General features: G+C 44.9%; 1 protein-coding gene across 1 annotated transcript in view; it reads left to right on the top strand.

Annotated features, from left to right (window-relative positions):
• The window catches only part of gas2l1 (growth arrest-specific 2 like 1), a 43,120-nt gene that overhangs the window by 8,772 nt on the left and 11,911 nt on the right, over positions 1 to 22,437 (top strand). The window contains exons 3-4 of the mRNA XM_021621645.2: positions 18,961 to 19,068; positions 22,270 to 22,366. Of these exons, the coding sequence (XP_021477320.1) occupies positions 18,961 to 19,068; positions 22,270 to 22,366 (205 nt within the window). The remainder of the gene's footprint in view (positions 1 to 18,960; positions 19,069 to 22,269; positions 22,367 to 22,437) is intronic.

Raw genomic sequence — 22,437 nt, 5'->3', positions numbered from 1 at the left:
GAAGTAGTAGTTCCCCTTGCTCTGCAAGGGCCGTGGCTTTTGTGGAGCGATGGGTAACGATGCTTCGAGGGTGACTGTTGATGTGTGCAGAAGGTCCCTAGTTCGCGCCCGGGTATGGGCGAGGGGACGGTCTAAAATTATACTGTTACATTGATGCTGTTGACCCGGATTACTGGTTGCTGCGGAAAAAGGAGGAAGGTCAAAAGGGGGGTGAGTGTAACGGATGTGAAACGGCTAGCTTAGTTAGCGTGGGCGCTAAATAGCGTTTCAATCAGTGACGTCACTTGCTCTGAGACCTTGAAGTAGTAGTTCCCCTTGCTCTGCAAGGGCCGCGGCTTTTGTGGAGCGATGGGTAACGATGCTTCGAGGGTGACTGTTGATGTGTGCAGAAGGTCCCTAGTTCGCGCCCGGGTATGGGCGAGGGGACGGTCCAAAGTTATACTGTTACAAGAGCAGCACAATGTTGCTTTTCATCAAGTGCATTTATGTAATTTTCCACTGCCATAGCTGCAGTTGTGGTGCTGTGTCCCAATCTAAAGCCAGTATGTTCTTTTCAGTTAAGATGTTTTCTAACTGTGAGTTCCCTATGGATTCATAGACTTTGGCCAGGGGACGATAGTGGGACGATAGTTATTAGCATCTGAGGGATCTCCAACCTTTAGCAGTGGGAGAACATAAGCTGATTTCCAAATACTGGGTATGGAATTGGCCAAGAGACTCAAGTTGAAAATGTGAACCACAGGTTCAGTAAGAATACCAGCTGCTATCTGTAGGAGGTAGGGATCCAAGTTGTCTGGATCTGCAGACTTTTTAGTGTCTATTACCTTTAGTGCTTTATAGACCTCAGCACAATATACAGCTAACTCCTGCTAACAACATGCTTACGTTAGAATACCAATAATGAACGTTTACCACTCCCATACGAATAAAAGTACAGTAACGTTATCATGCAGTATCATTCATATTATAATATAGCTAGCTAGTCGACACCAGAGATGTTAGAGAAAGGAGATGCTAGGAATCACATTGGGCAATGAATGTTGAAACGTATAACCGCCCACCCAGCACTGTTGACCAGTTGCGTTGTCACGCGGTTGCTAAGCTAATCATCACGCAATCCCTTCTCAAACTCCGGGAATATGAGTTGATAAACCTGTCTATTTTCCTTTAAAGAACATAATGTCACGATTCCAAAGTTATACGATATTACTGAGAAGTTAATTATCTCACAACTCTGAAAAGTTTTGTAATGTTGTACTTCTTAACAACATTTATGCTGATGTTGGGTTTTTGGGCTAGCACCCAATTGACTTACATTCATTCGTTGAAGGAGCGCTCTCCTTGTCCAAGAATCACCCAGAACGCAACGCGTGATGACGTACGGGAAACATAAACATTGGACGTAAAAAAAAAAAAAAACGAAAAGTATTTCTGGCTACATAGCTAGGTAACGTTAGCTAAACCAAATCATTTCTGCATCTTTCTCACATCAAATCAAGCTTTATTTTTTACAGCACATTTCAGACATGGAATGCAACGCAATGTGCTTTACAGGAAAAAATATGAAAATAAAAGCTGAAATATTTACTACACAACAAACAAGGTTTTAAAAAAGAATGACAACTGAATGACTAAAAAGCCCCCTAAGGAAATGCAAAGCTACAAATATGTTTGAAGATCTCTTTTTTTAAGAGAAAGTTTAGGCCCCCCTCAGGTTCTCTGGCAGGCTATTCCAGAGGTTTGGGGCATAATAACTAAATGGCTGCCTCTCCATGCCTCTTGGTCCTAGGCTTTGGGAGTGTTAAAATATCAGTACTGGGCCTCCCGAGTGGCGCATTCTGTTTGTACACTTGTTTACATGAATATGCTTCTTAATTAAACCTATTTGAAACGAGCCATTACACTTCCTTATTATCATGGCATTTAATTATCATTCAGGTTATTACCTAATCAACATATGAAGAAAGGCCAAATTGGAGAGGATCTGTCGCATTTTCGTATTGACACAACATTAATGGGTCAAAATAAAAATGCACTATACAGTACCAGTCAAAAGTTTGGACACACCTACTCATTCCAAGGTTTTTCTTTATTTAGACTATTTTTTTTTACATTGTAGAATAATAGTGAAGACATCACAACTATGAAATAACACATGGAATCATGTAGTAACCAAAAAAGTGTTAAACAAATCAAAATACGTTTTATATTTGTAGCCACCCTTTGCCTTGCTGACAGCTTTGCATACCCTTGGCATTCTCTCAACCAGCTTCATGAGGTAGTCACCGGGAATGCATTTCAATTAACAGGTGTGCCTTGTGGAATTTCTTTCCTTCTTAATGCGTTTGAGCCAGTCAGTTGTGTTGTGACAATGTATGGGTAGAATACAGAAGATTGCCCTATTTGGTAAAAAAAATATATATAATAATATATATAATGGCAAGAACAGCTTAAATAAGCAAAGAGAAACGACAGTCCATCATTACTTTAAGACATGAAGGTCAGTCAATCCGGAAAATTGTAAGAACTTTGAAAGTTTCTCCAAGTACAGTGGCAAAAACCATCAAGTGCTGTGATGAAACTGGCTCTCATAGGGCCGCCACTGGAAAGGAAGACCCAGAGTTACCTCTGCTGCAGAGGATAAGTTCATTGAGTGGCACAGCGGTCTAAGGCACTGCATCTCCTTGCAAGTGGTGTCACTACAGTTCCTGGTTCGAATCCTGTCTGTCACATCTGGCCGTGATTGGGAGTCCCATAGGGCGGCGCACAATTGGCCCAGCGTGGCCCGGGTTTGGCCGGAGGTAGGCCGTCATTGTAAATAAGAATTTGTTCTTAACTGACTTGCCTAGTTAAATAAAATAAAAAATACAAATTAGAGTTACTAGCCTTAGAAATCGGCAATTAACTGCACCTCAGATTGCACCTCACAGAGTTCAAGTAAATGACACATCTCAACATCAACTGTTCAGAAGAGACTGCGTGAATCCGGCCTTCATGGTCAAATTTCTGCAAAGAAACCACTACTAAAGGACACCAAAATCAAATTTATTTATATAGCCCTTCTTACATCAGTTGATATTTCAAAGTGCTGTACAGAAACCCAGCCTAATAAAACCCCAAACAGCAAGCAATGCAGGTGTAGAAGCACGGTGGCTAGGAAAAACTAGGAAGAAACCTAGAGAGGAACCCAATTGAGACTGTTTGGGATGAGTTGGAAAAACAGAGTGAAGGAAAAGCAGCCAACAAGTGCTCAGCATGTGTGGTAACTCCTTCAAGACTGTTGGAAAAGTATTCCATGTGACTACCTCATGAAGCTGGTTGAGAGACTGCAAAGTTTTCATCAAGGGAAAGAGTGGCTACTTTGAAGAATCTCAAATATAAATATATTTTGATTTGTTTGACACTTTTTTGTTACTACATGATTCCATGTGTGTTATTTCATAATGTTGATGTCTTAACTATTATTCTACAATGTAGAAAATAGTAAAAAATAAAGAAAAACCCTTGAATGAGTAGGTGTCTCCAAACTTTTGACTGGTGCTGTACATACAAAAGTGCCTCTGGAAGCAACGTCAGCACAATAACTGTTTGTCGGGAGCTTCATGAAATTAGTTTCCTTTGCCAAGCAGCCATACACAAGCCTAAGACCACCATGCGTAATGCCAAGCGTCGGCTGGGGTGGTGTAAAGCTCACCACCAATGAACTCTTGAGCAGTGGAAAAGCATTCTCTGGAGTGATTATTCAGGCTTCACCATCTGGCAGTCCAACGGACTAATCAGGTTTTGGCGAATGCCAGGAGAATGCTACCTGCCCGAATGCATAGTGCCAACTGTCAAGTTTGGTGGATAAGGAAGAATGGTCTGGGGCTGTTTTTCATGATCCAGGCTAGGCCCCGGTGGGAGTGGGGCTGACGGACAGCCGGCTGACACCAGACCAGAGGTAGATGGAGGCAGAGAGATGGAACGAGGCCAACTCTGAGAAACAGAGAGCTGTGAGGAGGAGGAGAGAGTGCGGTTTTACTGCCAATATCGGTTTCTGGTGGTAAACAGACAGCTACGAAAAATATAGATGAACGCTCTTGGTAAATTAGTATAGAATCATGAGGTATTCTAACTCAGGCGAGCAGAACCTCAAGATTTGCTTAATATTAGCGATTACGCACCAACTGTTGTTAACAAAGAGACACACACCCCCTCCCCTGAGCTTCCCTGACGCTGCGGTTTTGTCCTGCCTGCCGAATATATAGTAAAAACGGAGTTATATTTAAGCAACGACTGAGAAACAGGATGTTACAGTTTTTCAGATCACGTTGATTGGATAGTCTCGAACAGAGCTCATCCAGTTAATTCTCCAGTGATTGCACATTCGCCAATTGAACGGATGGTAGAGGCTATATCCACTTTAATACATGCATTAACAGAAATGAATGTAACCAAATGGAAGGTATTCACGGTAAATAGCCTGTTATTCAAAAGGTAGGCTACCACATGGGCATTCATAAAATTGCATTGTGGGCTGACAGTATAGCGTAGGCTATTCATTCTACTTTGCAGGGATAGGAGGATGGCATTTTTTTTGCTGTCTTGCCTAGGGTGGCATATCGACCAGGACAGGTCCTGATCAGTGTTGATTAGTCTATAAATTAAGAAAAGATTCTGTATCAAGTTATACCATGCCAGGTTGGAGAGGATTGGGGCATTGTCCATTTGACACAACATTAGCCTCAGAGCCATAACAACCTTGTCGACTGCTGTTGAATAATTAATGAATAGTCCAAACTTTTTTTAAATACCTATTTATTTATTTACTAGCAAACAATGAAAATGTACATTTGTATAAATGAAAGTTCACCTCTTGAAACTAGGGGCACAATTTTTATTTTTGGAAAAATAACGTTCCCAAAGTAAACCGCCTATTTCTCAGGACCAGATGCTAGAATATGCATATAATTGACAGCTTAGGATAGAAAACACAGTTTCCAAAACTGTCAAAATATTGTCTGTGAGTATAGCATAACTGATATTGCAGGCGAAAGCCTAAGAAAAATCCAATCAGGAAGTGACTCATGTTTTGAAACCGTTGTGTTCCTTTGCACCCCTATTGGCCAATGAAAGGGATATCAACCAGATTCCTTTTTCTACGTATTCCCTAAGGTGTCTACAGCATTTTGATGTAGTTTCATGCCTTTATGTTGAAGAATGAGCGTAAACGACTACATTGCGTAAGTGGCCAGCTAAGGGCTCTCACGAGTGATTCTTGCGTAAAAGACAGAGGTAGTCATTTTTCCTCTCGCTCCTACTGAAAAGCCAATTGTCCTGGTTGATATATTATCAAATAGATATTTGAAAAACACCTTGAGGATTGATTATAAAAAACGTTTGCCATGTTTCTGTCGATATTATGGATATAATTTGGATTTGTCGTGACCGCTATTTCCGGTGGATTTCTCAACATAAGGTGACCAACAAATGGAGGTATTTTGGGTATAAAAATAATCTTTATGGAACAAAAGGAACATTTGCTGTCTAACTGGGAGTCTCGTGAGTGAAAACAACCGAAGCTCATCAAAGGTAAACAAATAATTTGATTGCTTTTCTGATTTTCGTGACCAAGCTTCCTACTGCTAGCTGGATATAATGCTATGCTAGGCTATTGATAAACTTACACAAACGCTTGTCTTGCTTAGGCTGTAAAGCATAATTTCAAGATGAGATGACAGGGTGATTAACAAAAGGCTAAGCTGTGTTTCACTATATTTCACTTGTGATTTCATGAATATGAATATTTTCTAGTAATATTTTTTGACCGTTGCGCTATGCTAATTAGTGTAGTTGATGACAATTCTCCCGGATCCGGGATAGGTAGTTCACTCATTAATTTTTTGCTGAAGTGCCATAGCCTATAGTGCTCTACACCCCTGTATATCTAGCAGATTAGCTGCTCCTGCATCAAAGAACACTTAAAAAAAATATTTTACCTTTATTTAACAAGGCAAGTCAGTTAAGAACAAATTCTTATTTTCAATGATGGCCTAGGAACAGTGGGTTAACTGCCTTGTTCAGGGGCAGAACGGCAGATTTGTACCTTGTCAGCTCGGAGATTTGATCTTGCAACCTTTCGGTCCAATGCTCTAACCACTAGGCTACGCGGCCGCCACTTTGAAGAAGAGATGTAGAACGTTTAACCTCAACAGACAGTTTAAGTTAGCTTAAAAATGTCTTATAATCATTTAGTAAACACTCCCACTAATAGGTACATTTAATCTACATGAAAAGAAAGTTAATTAAATAAAAATCCTAAAATGAATGTAGGCCTATTTTAAACGGTTTTGACAGTTATTTTATTTTCAGAACTGTCAGTGACACAGTTATTCAATTACTGTCACAGGCCTACCTGCAGTGTGTTGTTCTCTCAGCTGTGGGCTTGGAAAGCACTCAGGCCCTGGAGTTAGTGGCCTACATAGAACTCTAATACAGGCTCATATACAATAACACATACATAACATACTTGGCCACTGATGTACTTACACAGCCATTAAAACTGTCTCTGCTTAAATCAAATTAGCATAATAAAAACATGACTGTCAAAATCTGAATATAAAAATATGTTTTTTTGCATGGGCTGCATCTCAATCCACCACATGCGCTGATGTCAGCCTTCCGCATCTGCGGTGGAAGGTGGCAGAGCTACATCGATGTTTGTCAGACCATGAGACATCCTGAAAATTGGTCTTCTCATGAAAACGTTGGTAGCTTCCCAACGGTTTAGCTTACAAACTAATATGACCTCCTCTATGGAAACATCACCAACATGATGGTGTTTTGCTCTTCGACCCCCATAAGCATCATGAGACTGAAGTCGGTACAGCCGATCTGCCAACTTCTGTCTGCAGCATCCAAACAGTTTGGGGTACACACTAATATGAGCCACCATCGATAGTCGGCTACATGTAATTTTTTTTGTTCTCGGACAACCACAAGACTCATCTGAAGGTAGCCCAGTACCAGTAAAGAAAAATATGAGAGTATATATGGAAGTAGTTTAGTGCCCTTACACCTTAGGGGTGCACATTCACTTACTACATTCAGGTTTTACACACACATACCGACACATACATTTTGCTGGACAGCATGCACTCAAGGACAATAATGGCTGACGCTGGGAGCTCTGCCTGCGTTCAAAAAGGATGCCTTTTTGATTCTTTCTCCCTCCATCTCTCTCTCTCTCTCTCTCTCTGTCTCTCTCTCTCTCTCTCTCTCTCTCTCTCTCTCTCTCGTTGTTTCCGCAAAATTGTTTGTGTCTACTCCTCACCCTCAGGCTTAAATACTCGGCCTCTGGTTTATTTCATAAACGTACAACTACCCCCCACAGCCCCCATCCCCCAACTTCTTCCCTTGGAGACGATAAGGCAACAAAGAAAGTATGATTTGTTGGTGGCAGGAGAGAGGAGAAGGGAAGAGACTGCCAGTGATGCCAACGCTGTAATCTATGGCGGTCATCTCACACTGAGATGGTCTGATGGGCCCTGATGGTCTGGGAGTAGACACAGGAAGAGGAGCAGGCACTGGGGGGAGGGGGCTGCTGTATGACCACTTATGGTACAGTTCATGCATTCAGAAAACAAGGAGAAACACAACAACAGATAGTATGCCTGGAGTGTCTTTACTGTACACTCTGCTACACCCGACTAATGAATTTTACACACAGGGAAAGATAGAGGGAGGGTGAGAAAGAGAGGAAAAGTAGGTCATCATGGCTTGCAGTGTGTCAGGCTCATGGGCTTTGCTGGGAGAGCATGTCTCTGTTTCTGTTTGCAGCGTCACACACACACACACACTTCTTGGGATAATATTCTACATGAGATCAGTGTGCAGACTGACTGGGCCCGAAGTGTTTTATCATTTTATGGTGATTTATTAGTTCAGCTGACTCTGATACAGAACAGACCTCTGTCTCTTCTGCTCTCCATCATGTGACAGGACACAGACCAAAGGGCTGACTTCACAGATTGGTGTTGGTTATATGTCAATATTGTAGTGTCTAGCTACATTGACAGTTGAGACTGTGTACTTGTGCATGTGCTTAACATTCATGTGTGTTTTTGTTTGGGTGAGTAGTCTTGTTTTGATGCACCTCCCCCAGCTGAGCCTTGCCTGGAGTCTCAGGTGTAGACTGGCAGAATCACGAATCACTGTCTATTGCCAGTCACTCGTATAACATTGGCTGACAACAGACAGCAGTCTAGTCTGATGATAAAATAGTAAAGCACTGTTCCATAGTAAGCTATGGACTGAGATTAGAGTGGTCTGGCTCCTCAATGGCGATCAGAACAACTAACCAGTTCAAGCATCCCTCCTTTATTTGATTTTGAACTGGAAATTACTCCAACCCTGTTTCTGAAATTGTTAGTTTCTCCTAAAGTCAGATACACATTCCTATTTCTGCACAAGGAATAAACATTTTTCTGTTTGAATTGTAAAGAGTCCAGTTACATACAGTAATACTAGGTCTGTCACTGTGTCCTCTGCATGGCAATGTGATGTGTTAAGATGGAGGCAGTGCAGTGTTGTCATCACGGCTGGTTTCAACCCCTCCCCCAGACACTTGTTTTTTATTTTGTCACACAGCTCTAAGCAGAAGGGCTGGCATGTAGTTTTTTTTGGGAAACCTATCTTTAAATTCTAGGTAGGCCGTCCCCTTTAAGCAACGTTACTAATACAATTCACCTTATTAAAATACAGAGCTGTTTATTGTTGTGATTGATCACTTTTATAGAGGTTGCAGCATCAACCAAGAACCAATTATAATTGTACACTTCATTTCTAAGTAACAGCGTCGCCATTCTTTCCATAGTCCCAAACTAAATGTTCTTGGTTTTAGTTGACATTTTTAGTCCCTGTTCTCACCATCCTCAGCTGGTCTAGTCTGTTGGTGTAGCATACAGTAGGGAATAGTGTTCTTACAACTACCCACATTAAATCAAACTTTATTTGTCACATGCGCCGAGTACAACAAGTACTTTACCGTGAAATGCTTACTTAAAAGCCCTTAACCAACAGTGCAGTTCAAGAAGAAGAAAATATTTACCAATTAGACTAAAATAAAAAGTAACACAATTAGAATAACAATATCGAGGCTATATACAGGGGGCACCGGTACCGAGTCAGTGTGCAGGGGTAAAGGCTAGTTGAGGTAATCTGCACATGTAGGTGGGGGCAAAGTGAGTATGCATAGGTAACAAACAAACAGCGAGTAACAGCAGTTTACAAACGGGAGGGGGGGATCAATGTCAATTGTCCAGTGGCGATTTTATGAATTGTTCAGCAGTCTTATGGCTTGAGGGTAGAAGCCTTTTGGTGTACATGATCACTCCAACAATGCTGCTTTCCTCAGGGTATTGGTTCAACAGCACACTTTCGTCACCGTAAACACAAACATTTGGTTATTCCTTTCTATTTAGATGAACACATTTTTTCTTAACCTGTCCAGCATAAATTAGGCTCAATTGGAGAAAAATGGCTGGCTGAGAAGGCCAATTAAATGTACCTTGATTGTACCCAAAACTGTTTGTCTTTTGAGAAAAGGGGATTGCATAAGAAGATATGGTTTCTGTGTCCAGTGTTTTTAGTCCAGAGTTACGTGAGAGGCTAAAAGAGTAATCCTCCCTGAAATTCCAAATATGCTCCTCCCTGCCAAGAACCCCCTGTGGCCTAGATTCAACTCGAAGAAGATTCCATTACTCATCTGATTGTATGGTTTGGGTTGGGACGCGTCCAGTCATTTCTAGAGACCCCCAGCAGGAAGCAGATTAACTCAATGTCCCTCCTGTTCTTCTTTTTTATGTCATTTATTAGAGAGCTGCTCATTATGGTAGATAATCTATTCACTCTCTCCCATTTCCACAAGGATTTTATCTTTCTGGGCCAGAAATCAAACCCTGAAAATGCCTGAAACGTAAAATCCCCTTTGGTGTAAGGTGTTACATCACTCAGTTGGATTGTTGTTGAGGCTGGGACACAGTCATCACAGTCATCCCTTTATTGAACATAAAAACAAGCAAAATCAGATTAGCACGTCTGTGGTCAATCACAATGTACCAAACTACTGCAAAGCTTTGTGGCTAAAGGAACAATCAATTACTCTTTTAAAACTCAGCTAGACAGTCATTAACTGTCAAATTTCCTTTCACATGCCAATAACTGCTACATTCCAAACTGTTGAAAATATTACCTGAAGAGTGAACTTTGACATACACAAATCACTCTCTCACCCCCACTCCCATTTCCTCTGTTTCCCAATGACATATGTCTATGGTGTGTCTCCGGGGGTTGGACGAGCCTCACCCCTCACCTTATCTCCTCCATGGCCTACCTTGTGCTTTCCTCCGTCCCTATGTAGGACAGGAAGGAAGGCAATAAAGAGTTGATTACCTCAATCTCTGTTGGAGGTGGAGTATCAGAAACCACAGATATGGTGTGTGGACTCAATTATCAAAGGAGGGAAATATATCCTGCAAATACTCCCTGTTCGAAGGCAAACCAGGGAACACTAATTCATTTCACAACACTTTCTCTAGTTGTTCATGACTGAACAAAGCAGATGGTGTTTACGTAACATTCCTCCAGATACATGAACATTCTCCAGCTTGAGATGATTACAGAATTCCTTCAAAGTATAGGGGTGTTCTGTGGGGCTGTCTGATTCTTGCTGCAGATGTAGGGCATTGGTTTTCTCCCTTTTTCTCTCTCTCTCTTTCCATAATTCATCTCCATAATTCATCCACTAGCTCTCACACATCACTCCAGTTCCATTTCCACATGCTTCCTGTGTGACCTTGTGGCCCCACACATATGTGTGTGCACAGTGTGTGTGTTTTAGTGAATCTTTGAGCTTGTTGTGTTGTACAAGGTTTGTTTTTGATTTTGCTAAAACACAGCTGTCACAGAAATGTATATTAAATTATGTTAACTAATATTTAACCAAAAAAGCTCAATGGTGTCATTGATTGGGTTAACAAGTACAGTGAGGAATGTCTTAGACCATGTGTCTTTGAATGATCTTTTTGTAACAAGGTTGTTATGTTCTCTGTATATGTACAACTCTCAACTCACTAACCTCTTCTCCTTCTCTGGAGGCAAACAAGCCCAAAGGGGTTATGGGAGGTGTTGTCTGGGGCAGCAAGGAGAGACAGTTGAAAGGCTGTACTAAGGCTGTACAAAATAAAGAAAAAAGAAAACAAACTGTAAGGCTGTGTGTGTCTGTAACCAGGTTGATGTTTCTATTAACTCACTGGATGGGGGTTTTCCAAAGAGGGCTTGTCTACCTAGTGAAAAATGACTTTCAGAAAGAAAGAGACCCGGGAAAAGACTAAGGACGAATGATAGAATGAGATGAAGAGGGACTGATAGACTGGCAAATGGAGAAGGAGAGTGGGAGAACGAAAACAGGAAAGAGACGACAGTAGAGAGAGCGGGAAGACTGTGGTAGACTAATGATAATGATTTAGCATGTATTCCTTTGGAGGCAGGTGAGATGTGTAGACTTAGCACTGATTCCACCATCACTTTAATTAGTATGGGGAATAAAGATATATTTTTTAGGAAGAAAAAAAATCTCCCTAATCTCCTGAATAAACCATAATCTGGAAAATGAGCCATTCACCACTTTCAGCACTGAGCACAGCCCCACCGGTGGCCAGTTATAACCTGCAACCAATATTCCCTCTAATGTTTTTTGGCACAGAGCAAATTTCAGGTCTGCTGAACGCAAATTTGAACATTGTGAAAATTCTGTGTAACTTCCAGCATGCGTTTACTGTCAACAGTTACAGTTTTAACAGTGGCCAAGTAGGCTACTGTGGCTATTTGATCATAATGTAGGCCTGCCAGGGTGGCCTACCATCAAAAACAATGGAGAAAATGCATCCCATAATATTTTAACATGGAAATAGCTGTTCTATCATTCAGCCTACAGAAGCAACTAATGTGTGGTGTTCAATGTAGGCCTACATTCCATGAGACATTTGAAAAAAACATGCAGGGCTTGACATAACTGTTTATCCACTTTATCCACAAGACTGAAAGTGACTGAACATGTCCTTGTCTTGTTTGATGCAAGACACGACTTTACAAAATAAAATGCATTATTATTCCTATACCATTATTACAAAGAATCAGACAAATGATGCTACCCTCTGCCTATTGGCTAGTTAACTTATTCAAGCCTGTCTCAAAATACATCACTGCCCCTTTTTAAGACAATAAAAGCTCTTTAACAGACTAGCTTTTCAAAGGTATTTAGAAATGTAAACATTTTGTGCTCTTGTAGGAATCAACTGCCAACTACAAATGATCTATAACTAGGCTAATAACTCACTAACTAGCAAAAGATATGAACAAAATGTGCAGACGTGGCTACATGCAGCTGTTGCTTTGATCTGAAAACAAGTGCGTCTGAAGTTCCGAATACCTGTGCCCCCGCGCAGGTCGAGTAATAACAGCAACAAAATCATGCCAGTGATGTGACAGAGTGTGAGAACGTGCCCCTGCGGTTCATATTAAATCGTACGTTAGACCACCCACTGTCTCTGAGAATCTTATCGCCCAGAAAACTCCGAGTGACAGGAAAGTACTGGCGCTCATCCAGGTATTCGTAGAACCATAGTTACAGTCGTAACTTCCATTCTACTTCATACCTTTCAGACCGTCAGTACGGTTGAAAATATGGATGACTCATACCAACAAGGTCACGAGGAATAGCACTACTAACCTCTGACTAATGCAACAGTGCCACTGGAAAAATGGCAGAGCCCATGGTGTGTCAGGATGCGACGTTGAACTTGTAAAATCTTGAGAACGTGCGGGTCCATGACCAGGTAGCAGCTGCGCATATCTCGTTCAGGGGGACGTCACTCAGCGTAGCCCAGGATGTGGCAACACTTCTGGTGGAGTGACATATCACACCTTCTGGGACAGGGAGCCATACACCCTTGTAGGTCTGAGTGATGACATCCACAACCTAGTGTGAAAGCCTCTGCTTGGACAATGCAAGGCCTTTTGACTTCCCACCGAAGACCAGCTGTTTCTGTGCCAACTTCCGAGTTTTGCATATAGCGTTTGAGGGCATGGACTGGGCACAGGAGATTTTCTCGCTCTTTCTCCGTATTCTGGAAAGGAGGGGGACAGTAGGCCGCCAGTTCGATGGCTTGATTGATGTGAAGGTGTGATGAAATCTTAGGCAAAAAGGCTGGATTGGGCCATAAAGTCTCGTCTAGGTTGTCTGCCTTCAATTGTAGTCAGACAGGGCTCATAGAGAGCACGTGGAGCTCACTCACACGTTTTGTAGCTAAGAGGAAAGCCGTTTTCAGAGAGAACCATTTTATGTCTGGCTCCTCTGTATGCTCGAAAGGAGATTTTGTCAAAGCCTCCAATACTAGTGGCAGGATGCCGCGCAGACGGCCCTAGGGGAATGCAGCCGGCGGACACCTTGTAAGAATTGGCAGATGAGGTAGTGGGCCCCTGACGATTTTCCAACGATGCATAAATGGTTAGCCAATATGGCTGAGGCATACACCTTCAAGGTAGAGGCAGAGCGACCAGAGTCCAATAGTTTCTGAAGGATGCTCAGTATAACAGGTACAAAGCAGGACACCGGTTCCTCTGCCCTGGTAGAGCACCATTCGGTAAACAGCTTCCAGCGACCAGCATTCATTATCCTGGTTGATGGGGCTCTGGCGTTCTGTAACGTCTCAATAATAGCAGGATCGCTCCTTCTGAGGCCACACCTATAGCTGTAGTTAGTCTGGGCTGGGATGCCATATCCTACCGTACAACTGTGAGAGCAGATCCTGTCTGTTAGGGAGCTGCCATGGCTCTCCCTCCAGAAGACTGAGGAGGGTTGGAAACCAGGGTCTCGCTGGCCATCTGGGGGCTACAAGCAGCAGCTTGTGCTGAGCCTGAGAGACCCTTTGCAGCGTTGCTAAGATCAGGGGGGTCGGAGGGAAAGCATACAGTAAGCCCTCTGACCATGTGTGGGCTAAGGCGTCCGTCTTCCTCCACGGCCGCAGAGGAGAGTAGCACACCCTTGTCACCTGTATTTTGGTGTTTCTGTCCTGCTTGGGGTCCAAGCGGAGGTCGTTGAACCACACTTGGAATGGCCTTAAAGACTGCAGACCTAATGGTATCACCGTGTAGGCCGCCGCGAGCCGCCCATCAGTTGTTGGAACATTCGTACCTTCACCAATTCATTCAACTGGAATTTTTGCAGAAGAAGAATACTGTCAACGTGCAGAGGTGTTATATGTGCCCTCATAGTGCGGGAGTTCAGAGCCATGCCAATAAAGGTGACTTTTTGGTTGGTTTGTAGTTGCTCTTTTCATTGTTCACGGGAAGACCCACTGCGGTGACATGGGTCAGTGTCAGCACTGTGCTCTCGGCCGCACACTCGCAAGAGGGGGTGCAGATGAGCCAGTCACCGAGGTAAGGAAGGATCTTGATCCCCTGTAGGTGGAAGGAGCTCAGGGCTGCGCTGACGCATCTTGTGAAGACGCAAGGATCCAGTGAGATACCGCAAACTGGTATGCCTGGCCCTGGAAGGCGAACCGTAGAAAACTCCTGAAAGAAAGCATCCTGTACATGAACCATTCCCCTGCGGTTACTGTCTGGAGAACGTCAACCGTCTGCAACAAGTGAAAGGGGCAAACTTTTAAGAAAACATTGAACCATTTTAAATCCAGAACTGGACAAAAGCATCCGTCTTTCTTCTGAACCAGGAAATAGGTTGAGTAAAAGCCATCTTGCTGTTCTGATGCTTTTACTCGTGATTGTGCCCGACATCGGAACTGCAGTCTGTACCATTGTGAGCGGGTCATCACCACCCATGGGTCTGAGGAGTTGGATTCCCAGTAGGTCAGGTGCTGCTGGGTAAACTGGCCAATGGGGGGGGGGGGGGGGGGACTGACCATGACCATGACCACGGCCCCGGCCTTTTGGGTATTTGGGGGGTGGCTGCATTGCCGTCTGGGGCTGGCGAGCACCTGTGTTAGGCTGGTGGTAGGACCAAGGGCGTGTGTAGGGCAGGGCCGAGTGAGAGCGGCGAGGTTCACGCGTGTTAGGCCTCCCTCTTCCACGACTCTTTGATGCCTGGTTTCTGGGCTTTGGGTTCCACAGCGGTGTAGCCTGACTCAGCTGTTTTCTACGTTTGATGAGCCCGCTCAGCCAGGTGGGCGAAGAGCAGCCCAGGGACCACTGGGAGCTTTCTCAGCGTCCGTCTGGAGTCATCAGACATTGGGGTTTGGCGAGCCAGACCTTTCGACGAGTCACAACAAGGGTGGACATCAGTCTGCCTAGCTCTCTGGTAATGAGTCAGTCAGGTTGCAGAAGTCCAGGTCTGAGTGGTCCGGCTGGAGCATCCTGTTCTGTGCTAGCATGAGCACTGAGAGAGAGTTCCCTATGCCGGCTGCTGTGTCGTAGGCCCATGACAGTAGCACATCTGAGGTCTGGGGCAGCGGGCATCATCCTTCAGGGATTCATCTGGGGAGAGCATCGGCTCTGCTATGAATTCATCTACCTTAGGCATATTGTTCAGCCCGTATTGTTTTGCTTCGCGCATGGCAGATATCGTCCCATTGTCCTTGCCATGGTGGGCTAGAGCCTGCGGGTCGGCCCAGCATCTCTGAAGCTCTGTAAGAAAAGCCGGTACAATGAACAGTGTAGCTGCCGGGGCCTTCTTAAAGGTATGAACGGGTTAGGTGCAGGGGCCTTCTTAAAGAACGGGTTAGGTGCAGGGGCCTTCTTAAAGAATGGGTTAGGTGCAGGGGCCTTCTTAAAGAATGGGTTAGCTGCAGGGGCCACCTTAAAAAACGGGCTAGCTGCCGGGGCCACCTTAAAGAACGGGTTAGCAGCAGGGGCCGCCTTAAAGAACGGGTTAGCTGCTGGGGCCTTCTTAAAGAACGGGTTAGCTGCAGGGGACTTCTTAAAGAACGGGTTAGCTGCAGGGGCCTTCTTAAAGAATGGGTTAGCTGCTGGGGCCTTCTTAAAGAACGGGTTAGCTGCTGGGGCCTTCTTAAAGAACGGGTTAGCTGCTGGGGCCTTCTTAAAGAACGGGTTAGCTGCTGGGGCCTTCTTAAAGAACGGGTTAGCTGCTGGGGCCTTCTTAAAGAACGGGTTAGCTGCCGGGGTCTTCTTAAAGAACGGGTTAGGTGCAGGGGCCTTCTTAAAGAACGGGTTAGCTGCAGGGGCCTTCTTAAAGAACGGGTTAGCTGCTGGGGCCTTCTTAAAGAACGGGTTAGCTGCTGGGGCCTTCTTAAAGAACGGGTTAGCTGCTGGGGCCTTCTTAAAGAACGGGTTAGCTGCAGGGGCCTTCTTAAAGAACGGGTTAGCTGCTGGGGCCTTCTTAAAGAACGGGTTAGCTGCTGGGGCCTTCTTAAAGAACGGGTTAGCTGCAGGGGCTGTGGCTTGAGGGTCATCAAGCTCTAGCCTAGCAAAGGCCGCACGTAGGAAAGCACGTAGTGAGGCAGAGCTTTCTTCTGACTCTGTGTGATCAGAGCCACGGAATTACTCCTCTGACCCATCTTCAGTGTTCAGACTGAATGGGTCCACAACACTGGTTGGCACCTCCTTCATGTTGGGTGTGTCATCATCCTGGTCACTAAAGTGCCAGTTGGCTGCCTGAGTGAGTAGCAGGTCATCATCACGGCTATCTGAGTCCTCTGTTGCGTCCCCCATGTATGAAGGAAGTGCTAGAGAGCCCCGACTCAGGGCTTGAAGGAACACAAAAGCGTTTTTAGCTGCTCTATCTCAGAGGATAAGGAATCGACCTTCACGAGTGAAGCTCTTATGTTTTTACCAGGGTGGCGCCATCAGCTTTGTGGGTTTTCCCTCTTTCAGTGGACCTGGGTGGGTCCTGGCAACAACGTCTGACACTGGTAAATTATATTTGAAAACCAGGCCCTCAACTCTGGCTAGCCGCGCTTCCCTCACCTTCACAGGCAGGATGGCGCAGTTAATGCAGGGGTCAGAAAGGGCCTCACGCAGGTGGCCAACACCTAGGCAGTGGGGGCACAGGTCATGACCATGACTTGTAGTTCAGCTTCACAAGAGGAGAAGCCATGCATGCCCAGCATCATGGTGATGCGCTGTTGTCTCAGCTCAGAATGTGAAGAAAATGTATAAAACAAATAAATATAAAATATTTATTATGCTAATTACGGATTCATCAAATGAACTAATATAATAGTAACCGGAGACTGTAAAGAACAGCTACCACAATACACAGTAAAGGTAGAGAGCTACAACAGTCTGGTGGGAGCTGTACAGCACCCACAAAATGATTTTGGGTGAGCCTAGCTACGACCACAGGGCTGGAGCAGGAGAGATATCATACGTTCTGCCTACAACAAAATCTCTTCCGTAGTTTTTTTTGTTTCGGTATGTTGCATTGAAAGTGGCTAATATTGAGTTGATTCGATCACAATTGCCACAGTAAAGGGAAACGTTGATAGTGTTAACTAACAGGGAAAACTCTAGAAAGTTGATAGTGTTAACTAACAGGGAAAACTCTAGAAAGTTGAGTGAAGTTCAATCTCTTGCTTCTTTCCATGGGCTGATATTTCTTCTGCACTCTGTGTGGCAATCCTGGGGAGCTGCGCAGCAGTCTCTGGGCTACTGCACACCCAAGCATGCACACAGTTTAGAGGGAACACTGTTTAGCGGGAACATTGCCTGCAACATTTATACAACCTCCAGCTAAATATATACTGTACATGGATGGTAACTGTCTTCAATCGATACCTGACAGTCTCACATTTCATCTATTTTGATCTAATTCAATCTCTCTTCATCTGATTTATGTTCTTAATGTGATTCATTCCTTGGGAGACTACTGAGAGCCTTTCCCTTGTTTCACTGTGTTTGTGTTTGTACTGTACATGTGCTTTCTCTGCATTGTTGTGCCCGTAAGTAGTCTACACCTGTTGTTTATGAAGCATGTGATGAATAACATTTGATTTAATTGATTTGCTGCTGTATATACAGTACATATGGAGTACAGGAGTCCCTGTTTCTTTGTCCTTGCTCAGCTCGCCTATTTTTGTCCTCTGTGATGTTGTTTCTCTCTTTCTCTTGGTCGACAAGTGGGCACACGCCTTTGTCTGAGAGAGCTGCCAAGAATATCATCAAAGCTGGCCAATCCCAGGCGAGAGAGAGAGAGCCCACACAACACAGGCCTCTCTCGCCCCACCCTAGAGTTCTGTCTGACTCCAATGTGCTAAATATGCACCCCCAACTGCACAGTACAGGACCGGAGAGTGTCTCTCTCTCAACCCAAAACGCATCTGGAACCACAGACTCAGATGAACGTCATCCCTCTGGCTTTAGTTAGGGCCTCACCTTATTGCTGCAGTCCGGAGGTCTTCACAGCAGTGTGTGTGTGTTTGTGCGTGTGCGTGCTGTGATGTTTATTTGTGTGCCTTTTATGACTTTTTGCACTGCAGCAATGAGCTGGACTAAGCGTTCCAGGCAGATGAGGCAATATTTGGTGAGGCAGGGAGAGATGGGCCCTCCATTACACAGGTACTCAGAGGGACCTCTGCTCTGCTTGAAGCTAAGACACACACAGTCAGCTAGGGCTAGCCATGTCTCACCCTAATGTAATATAATCACTGTGCTGTTGACACACACACACACACACACACACACACACACATACACACACACACACATACACACACACACACACACACACACATACACACACAGAGAACTCAGGACCAGAGGGGATTTTGTCATGGATATGAGTAAGCATGATGTCATAGGAAGAGTTGAAATGAAATGAAGAAGACGGTAGGTTGAACAGAGAATGAACAGTTTATGCCTGTTGTTCCTTTCTGTAGATTTGTGAATGTCGATTGTCATGTTTCGTAGGCTGTGGGTGGTAACCAGGGTTCTGTTATGTCTCTGTAGGTGCGGGAGATCCTGGGCCGCTGCTCCTGCCCTGCCCAGTTCCCCATGACCAAGGTGTCTGAAGGGAAATACAAAGTGGGAGACTCCAGCGCTCTGATCTTCATACGGGTATGAACCGACCATCAACATCAACCCCATCCACTAAACCAGACCATAAGAATAGTCAACAATCAGCCTTGAGTGTAGTGTGTGTGTCTGCATGCATGCATGTGTGAGTATGTCTTAAACCTGTGGATGCATTAGTAACCAGGTTAACCAAACAGGTTAACCATTGCACCTTTACACAGTCCAGGAGTCCATAGATAGGTTATTTTGTCTTTTTCACAGCTCATGGACGTGACTTTGGATTACTCTAATATCACTTAGATTGCATTGCAGTTTAATAGTAGGCTACAGTTAATATTTTGGATAAATGCAAATATTATGCCCAGGAGAAATTAGATTGTCAAATGTTCATATGCTGCTGTTGTGATGACTGCTTACACAGTGTTACAATGGAGGCATGCAGTGTGTATATTTAGCTAAATTTGTTGCTGCAAGGAAAACCAGAACAGGGTCAAACAAACCAACTATTCTGTAGATATAATAAATGTCCCCTGAACTACAGTATGTGCAGTGATCTCACTCTCCCCAGTCCAGGCTGCATATTGTTTATAATTTGAACTGATCTGACCTATTCCAAGTCCACTGCACTGCCTCTTGGTACCTCCCTACTGGCTGGCCCAGACCTCCCAACTCCCATACACGCTGGCCCAGCGTGACACAAATAGAGTTTTGGGTCATTTCCTGTATGGGCCCTTATCTGTCCTGCTCTGCTGCTTGCTTCTGCTAGGCTGTGTGCCTCAGTCTGGGCTCTGCCTGGTGTCGCCACTGAAACTTTATCTTGCCCTCCGGGCCTCTGCCTGCAGGAAGGCTCCGTGCCAGATAGATCGATTCTGTTTCTTACTTCCCATGTACCTCCGCCCAATTAATGGACTCAACGGATGCCAGTCCAAATCGTATCCATTTCCAGGATGTCTGCCTCAATATTTCCACTCTTCTTTTGAGCAGCTCAAACTTTCCCCGAGTTTAAAATGGCTAGTCATGTAGGTCCGTTAAAAGCACAGTGTGTATGTTCGGATCTGTGGTATGCTTTTACACTTCAGTGAGATGTTTCTGTTAAAAGTTTATTAAAGATTGGATGACTGACTGTGTGTTTGACTGTATGTAGTGGAGTGCCAGTTTTAGTAGGGTCTTACTTGTGTAGTATGTTATAGTGTAGTGGCTGTTTTGGAAGCAGATAACGTAGAATTATTAACTTTAGTGCCGTGGCTTTGTTGGAAGCAAATAAAGTGTTAAAACTAAAATGTAGTGGCTTTTGAAGCAGGTAAAGTGTTAAACTCAAGTGTAGTAGTTGCAGTGTGTTCAAAGCATGTCACACATCTTAGTGTAAAGCCTGTCTGGAGATTGTATGTAGGAGCCATTTCTCTGGCAGATTACCCCCCCCCCCCCCCCGCACTGTCTCCGCATTCTCCTCCACTCACTGAGGAGGACAGTGATTATACATATCCCCCAGCAGCCACTAGTGCAGCCCAGCCAACACGCTTCCATATTTATCTTCAGGGAGGAAGCTAGCCTGCTGGCTGCCACCATCAAAGCCAACAGGCCTCATTCAGCTGCCAAAGCCTGACTAAGAGTGCAGGCTAGAGGATGAGGTGTAGGAGAGAAGGAGGAAGTGAGGGGAAAAAGGGGGATAAATAAATGGAGGAGAGTGACTAGGGGGGACTCTGGGAGGTCGCCCATGTTCAAGGGAAGGGTGCTTGGGGTTGTAGTACAGTGTCAGCTGGCCATGAGCTTAAAACTTCAAGCCTGATTTGGGAGGGAATTGGTTTACTCCACCCCCATCGTGATTACAAGGAGTCTCTGTTCGTCGTTGACATAGAAACAGGGGTTGGCTCTGTGGAGTTGTGGAGTGTGGGATACCCCATCACTGATGGAGTGGCTGCTGAGGCAGAGGGCTGGAGCATCACTGGTTCCAGGGAATCAACTAATCCTTATCATGGTACTCACAGCACAGAGGCTGGGTCAGTCATAGTGGGACTCCACTAGTGGACCAGACAATAGACAATAGGCCAACAGTTTACCATCGCATAGCCTCTCTGCTGGGAACAAGACCAAAAGTTTCAGGAGTAGAGTGGCAGCAGTAAAGGACTAGAGCTAGAAAAGAAGAAGGAAGGCAGAGGACAGCTGTTTTGCAGACAGGCAGTGTGTTGTGTTGGCGGTGTGGTGAGCATGTTGAAGAGCAGCAAAGGACAGGTGGTAGATGTCCTGAGTCAGTGTGGGAGGCCTTGCATGGCCACGTGATTTAGTGCAGAATGGCTCCCCGCAATATCCAGCTCACCCAGAGCACCCTCATGGTCCTGCCTGGCCTGGCCACAGAGACACGGGCCCAGCCCCTGAATGAAACATGTGGCTGGCAGCAGTGACTACACAACCCAGAGAGGAGGCAGACTGGTGAGGCTGCCTGTATCCACAGGACTTTCACATCAAGCTAAATATACAGCCTCTCTCTCCCTGCTGTGAGGAATGCATCTGCCTGCAGGGGAAAGAGAGCGACAGAGAGAAAAAGACTCTGTCTGGGGTTCATACTCTGGGTCTGTTTGCCTCAATGAACAACCCCCTCTCCTCTCTTCTCCTTTCCCCCTCTCTTCTCGCTCAACCCCCTCTCCTCTCTTCTAGCTGAAATTGTAGGATTGGAGGGGCAGGATGAGTTGTTACCATGCTAATTCACCCCCCCCCCCTCTCTAAAAGCATGGTTACGCCAGCTGAGAGGGAGAGAAAAGGAGTGTCTTTCATAGCAGTGTGCGTGTTTATTCTTCTCCCCTCTCTTTTTAATTGTGTGTTGGCATGGCGATGAAAAGTGCTCATAATGGCGGCAGCTGGGGGGTCATGTGGGAGGAGGCGGAGGCATGGGCACTGGCAGGGGTGCATCTGATGGGAGTGTTACGTCAGTTTTGGGGAAGGGGGAGGGACTCCAGGCCAAGCACTCAGCATTCTGCTCCACTTGTCGGATTTATATATCTATTGACTTGATCTGCAGTTTGTGTGGTATCGCACCGTGTCACTGGGTTTCAACATCACTTTAGTTTTTTTAAACAGTGTGTGTGCGTGAGCGGTTGTGTGTGTACGCAGGGTTTGGTTTTGTACGTGTGTGCTAAGCTTCATAGTATATAGTCTCCCGCTAGTCTTCATTATGAGAGTGAATTTGTGAATTGATGCCATGTTTGTCAGGGTTGTAACCTTGTCTCCTTTCTCTCTCTCTCTCCTCAGGTCCTTCGTACTCATGTGATGGTGCGTGTGGGTGGGGGATGGGACACATTAGAACACTATCTGGACAAGCATGACCCCTGCCGCTGTGCTGCCTTCGGTGAGGTCACCTCTACCAAAACAACCAGCCCTTTACCCTTTATAGTCACTGAGTTGTATTGTATTATATTG

This window comes from Oncorhynchus mykiss, chromosome 11 (genome assembly GCF_013265735.2).
Source record: "Oncorhynchus mykiss isolate Arlee chromosome 11, USDA_OmykA_1.1, whole genome shotgun sequence".
Taxonomy (NCBI): Eukaryota; Metazoa; Chordata; class Actinopteri; order Salmoniformes; family Salmonidae; genus Oncorhynchus; species Oncorhynchus mykiss.
Note: the sequence above shows the minus strand (reverse complement) of the source record. Positions and strands in the feature narration are given on the sequence as shown.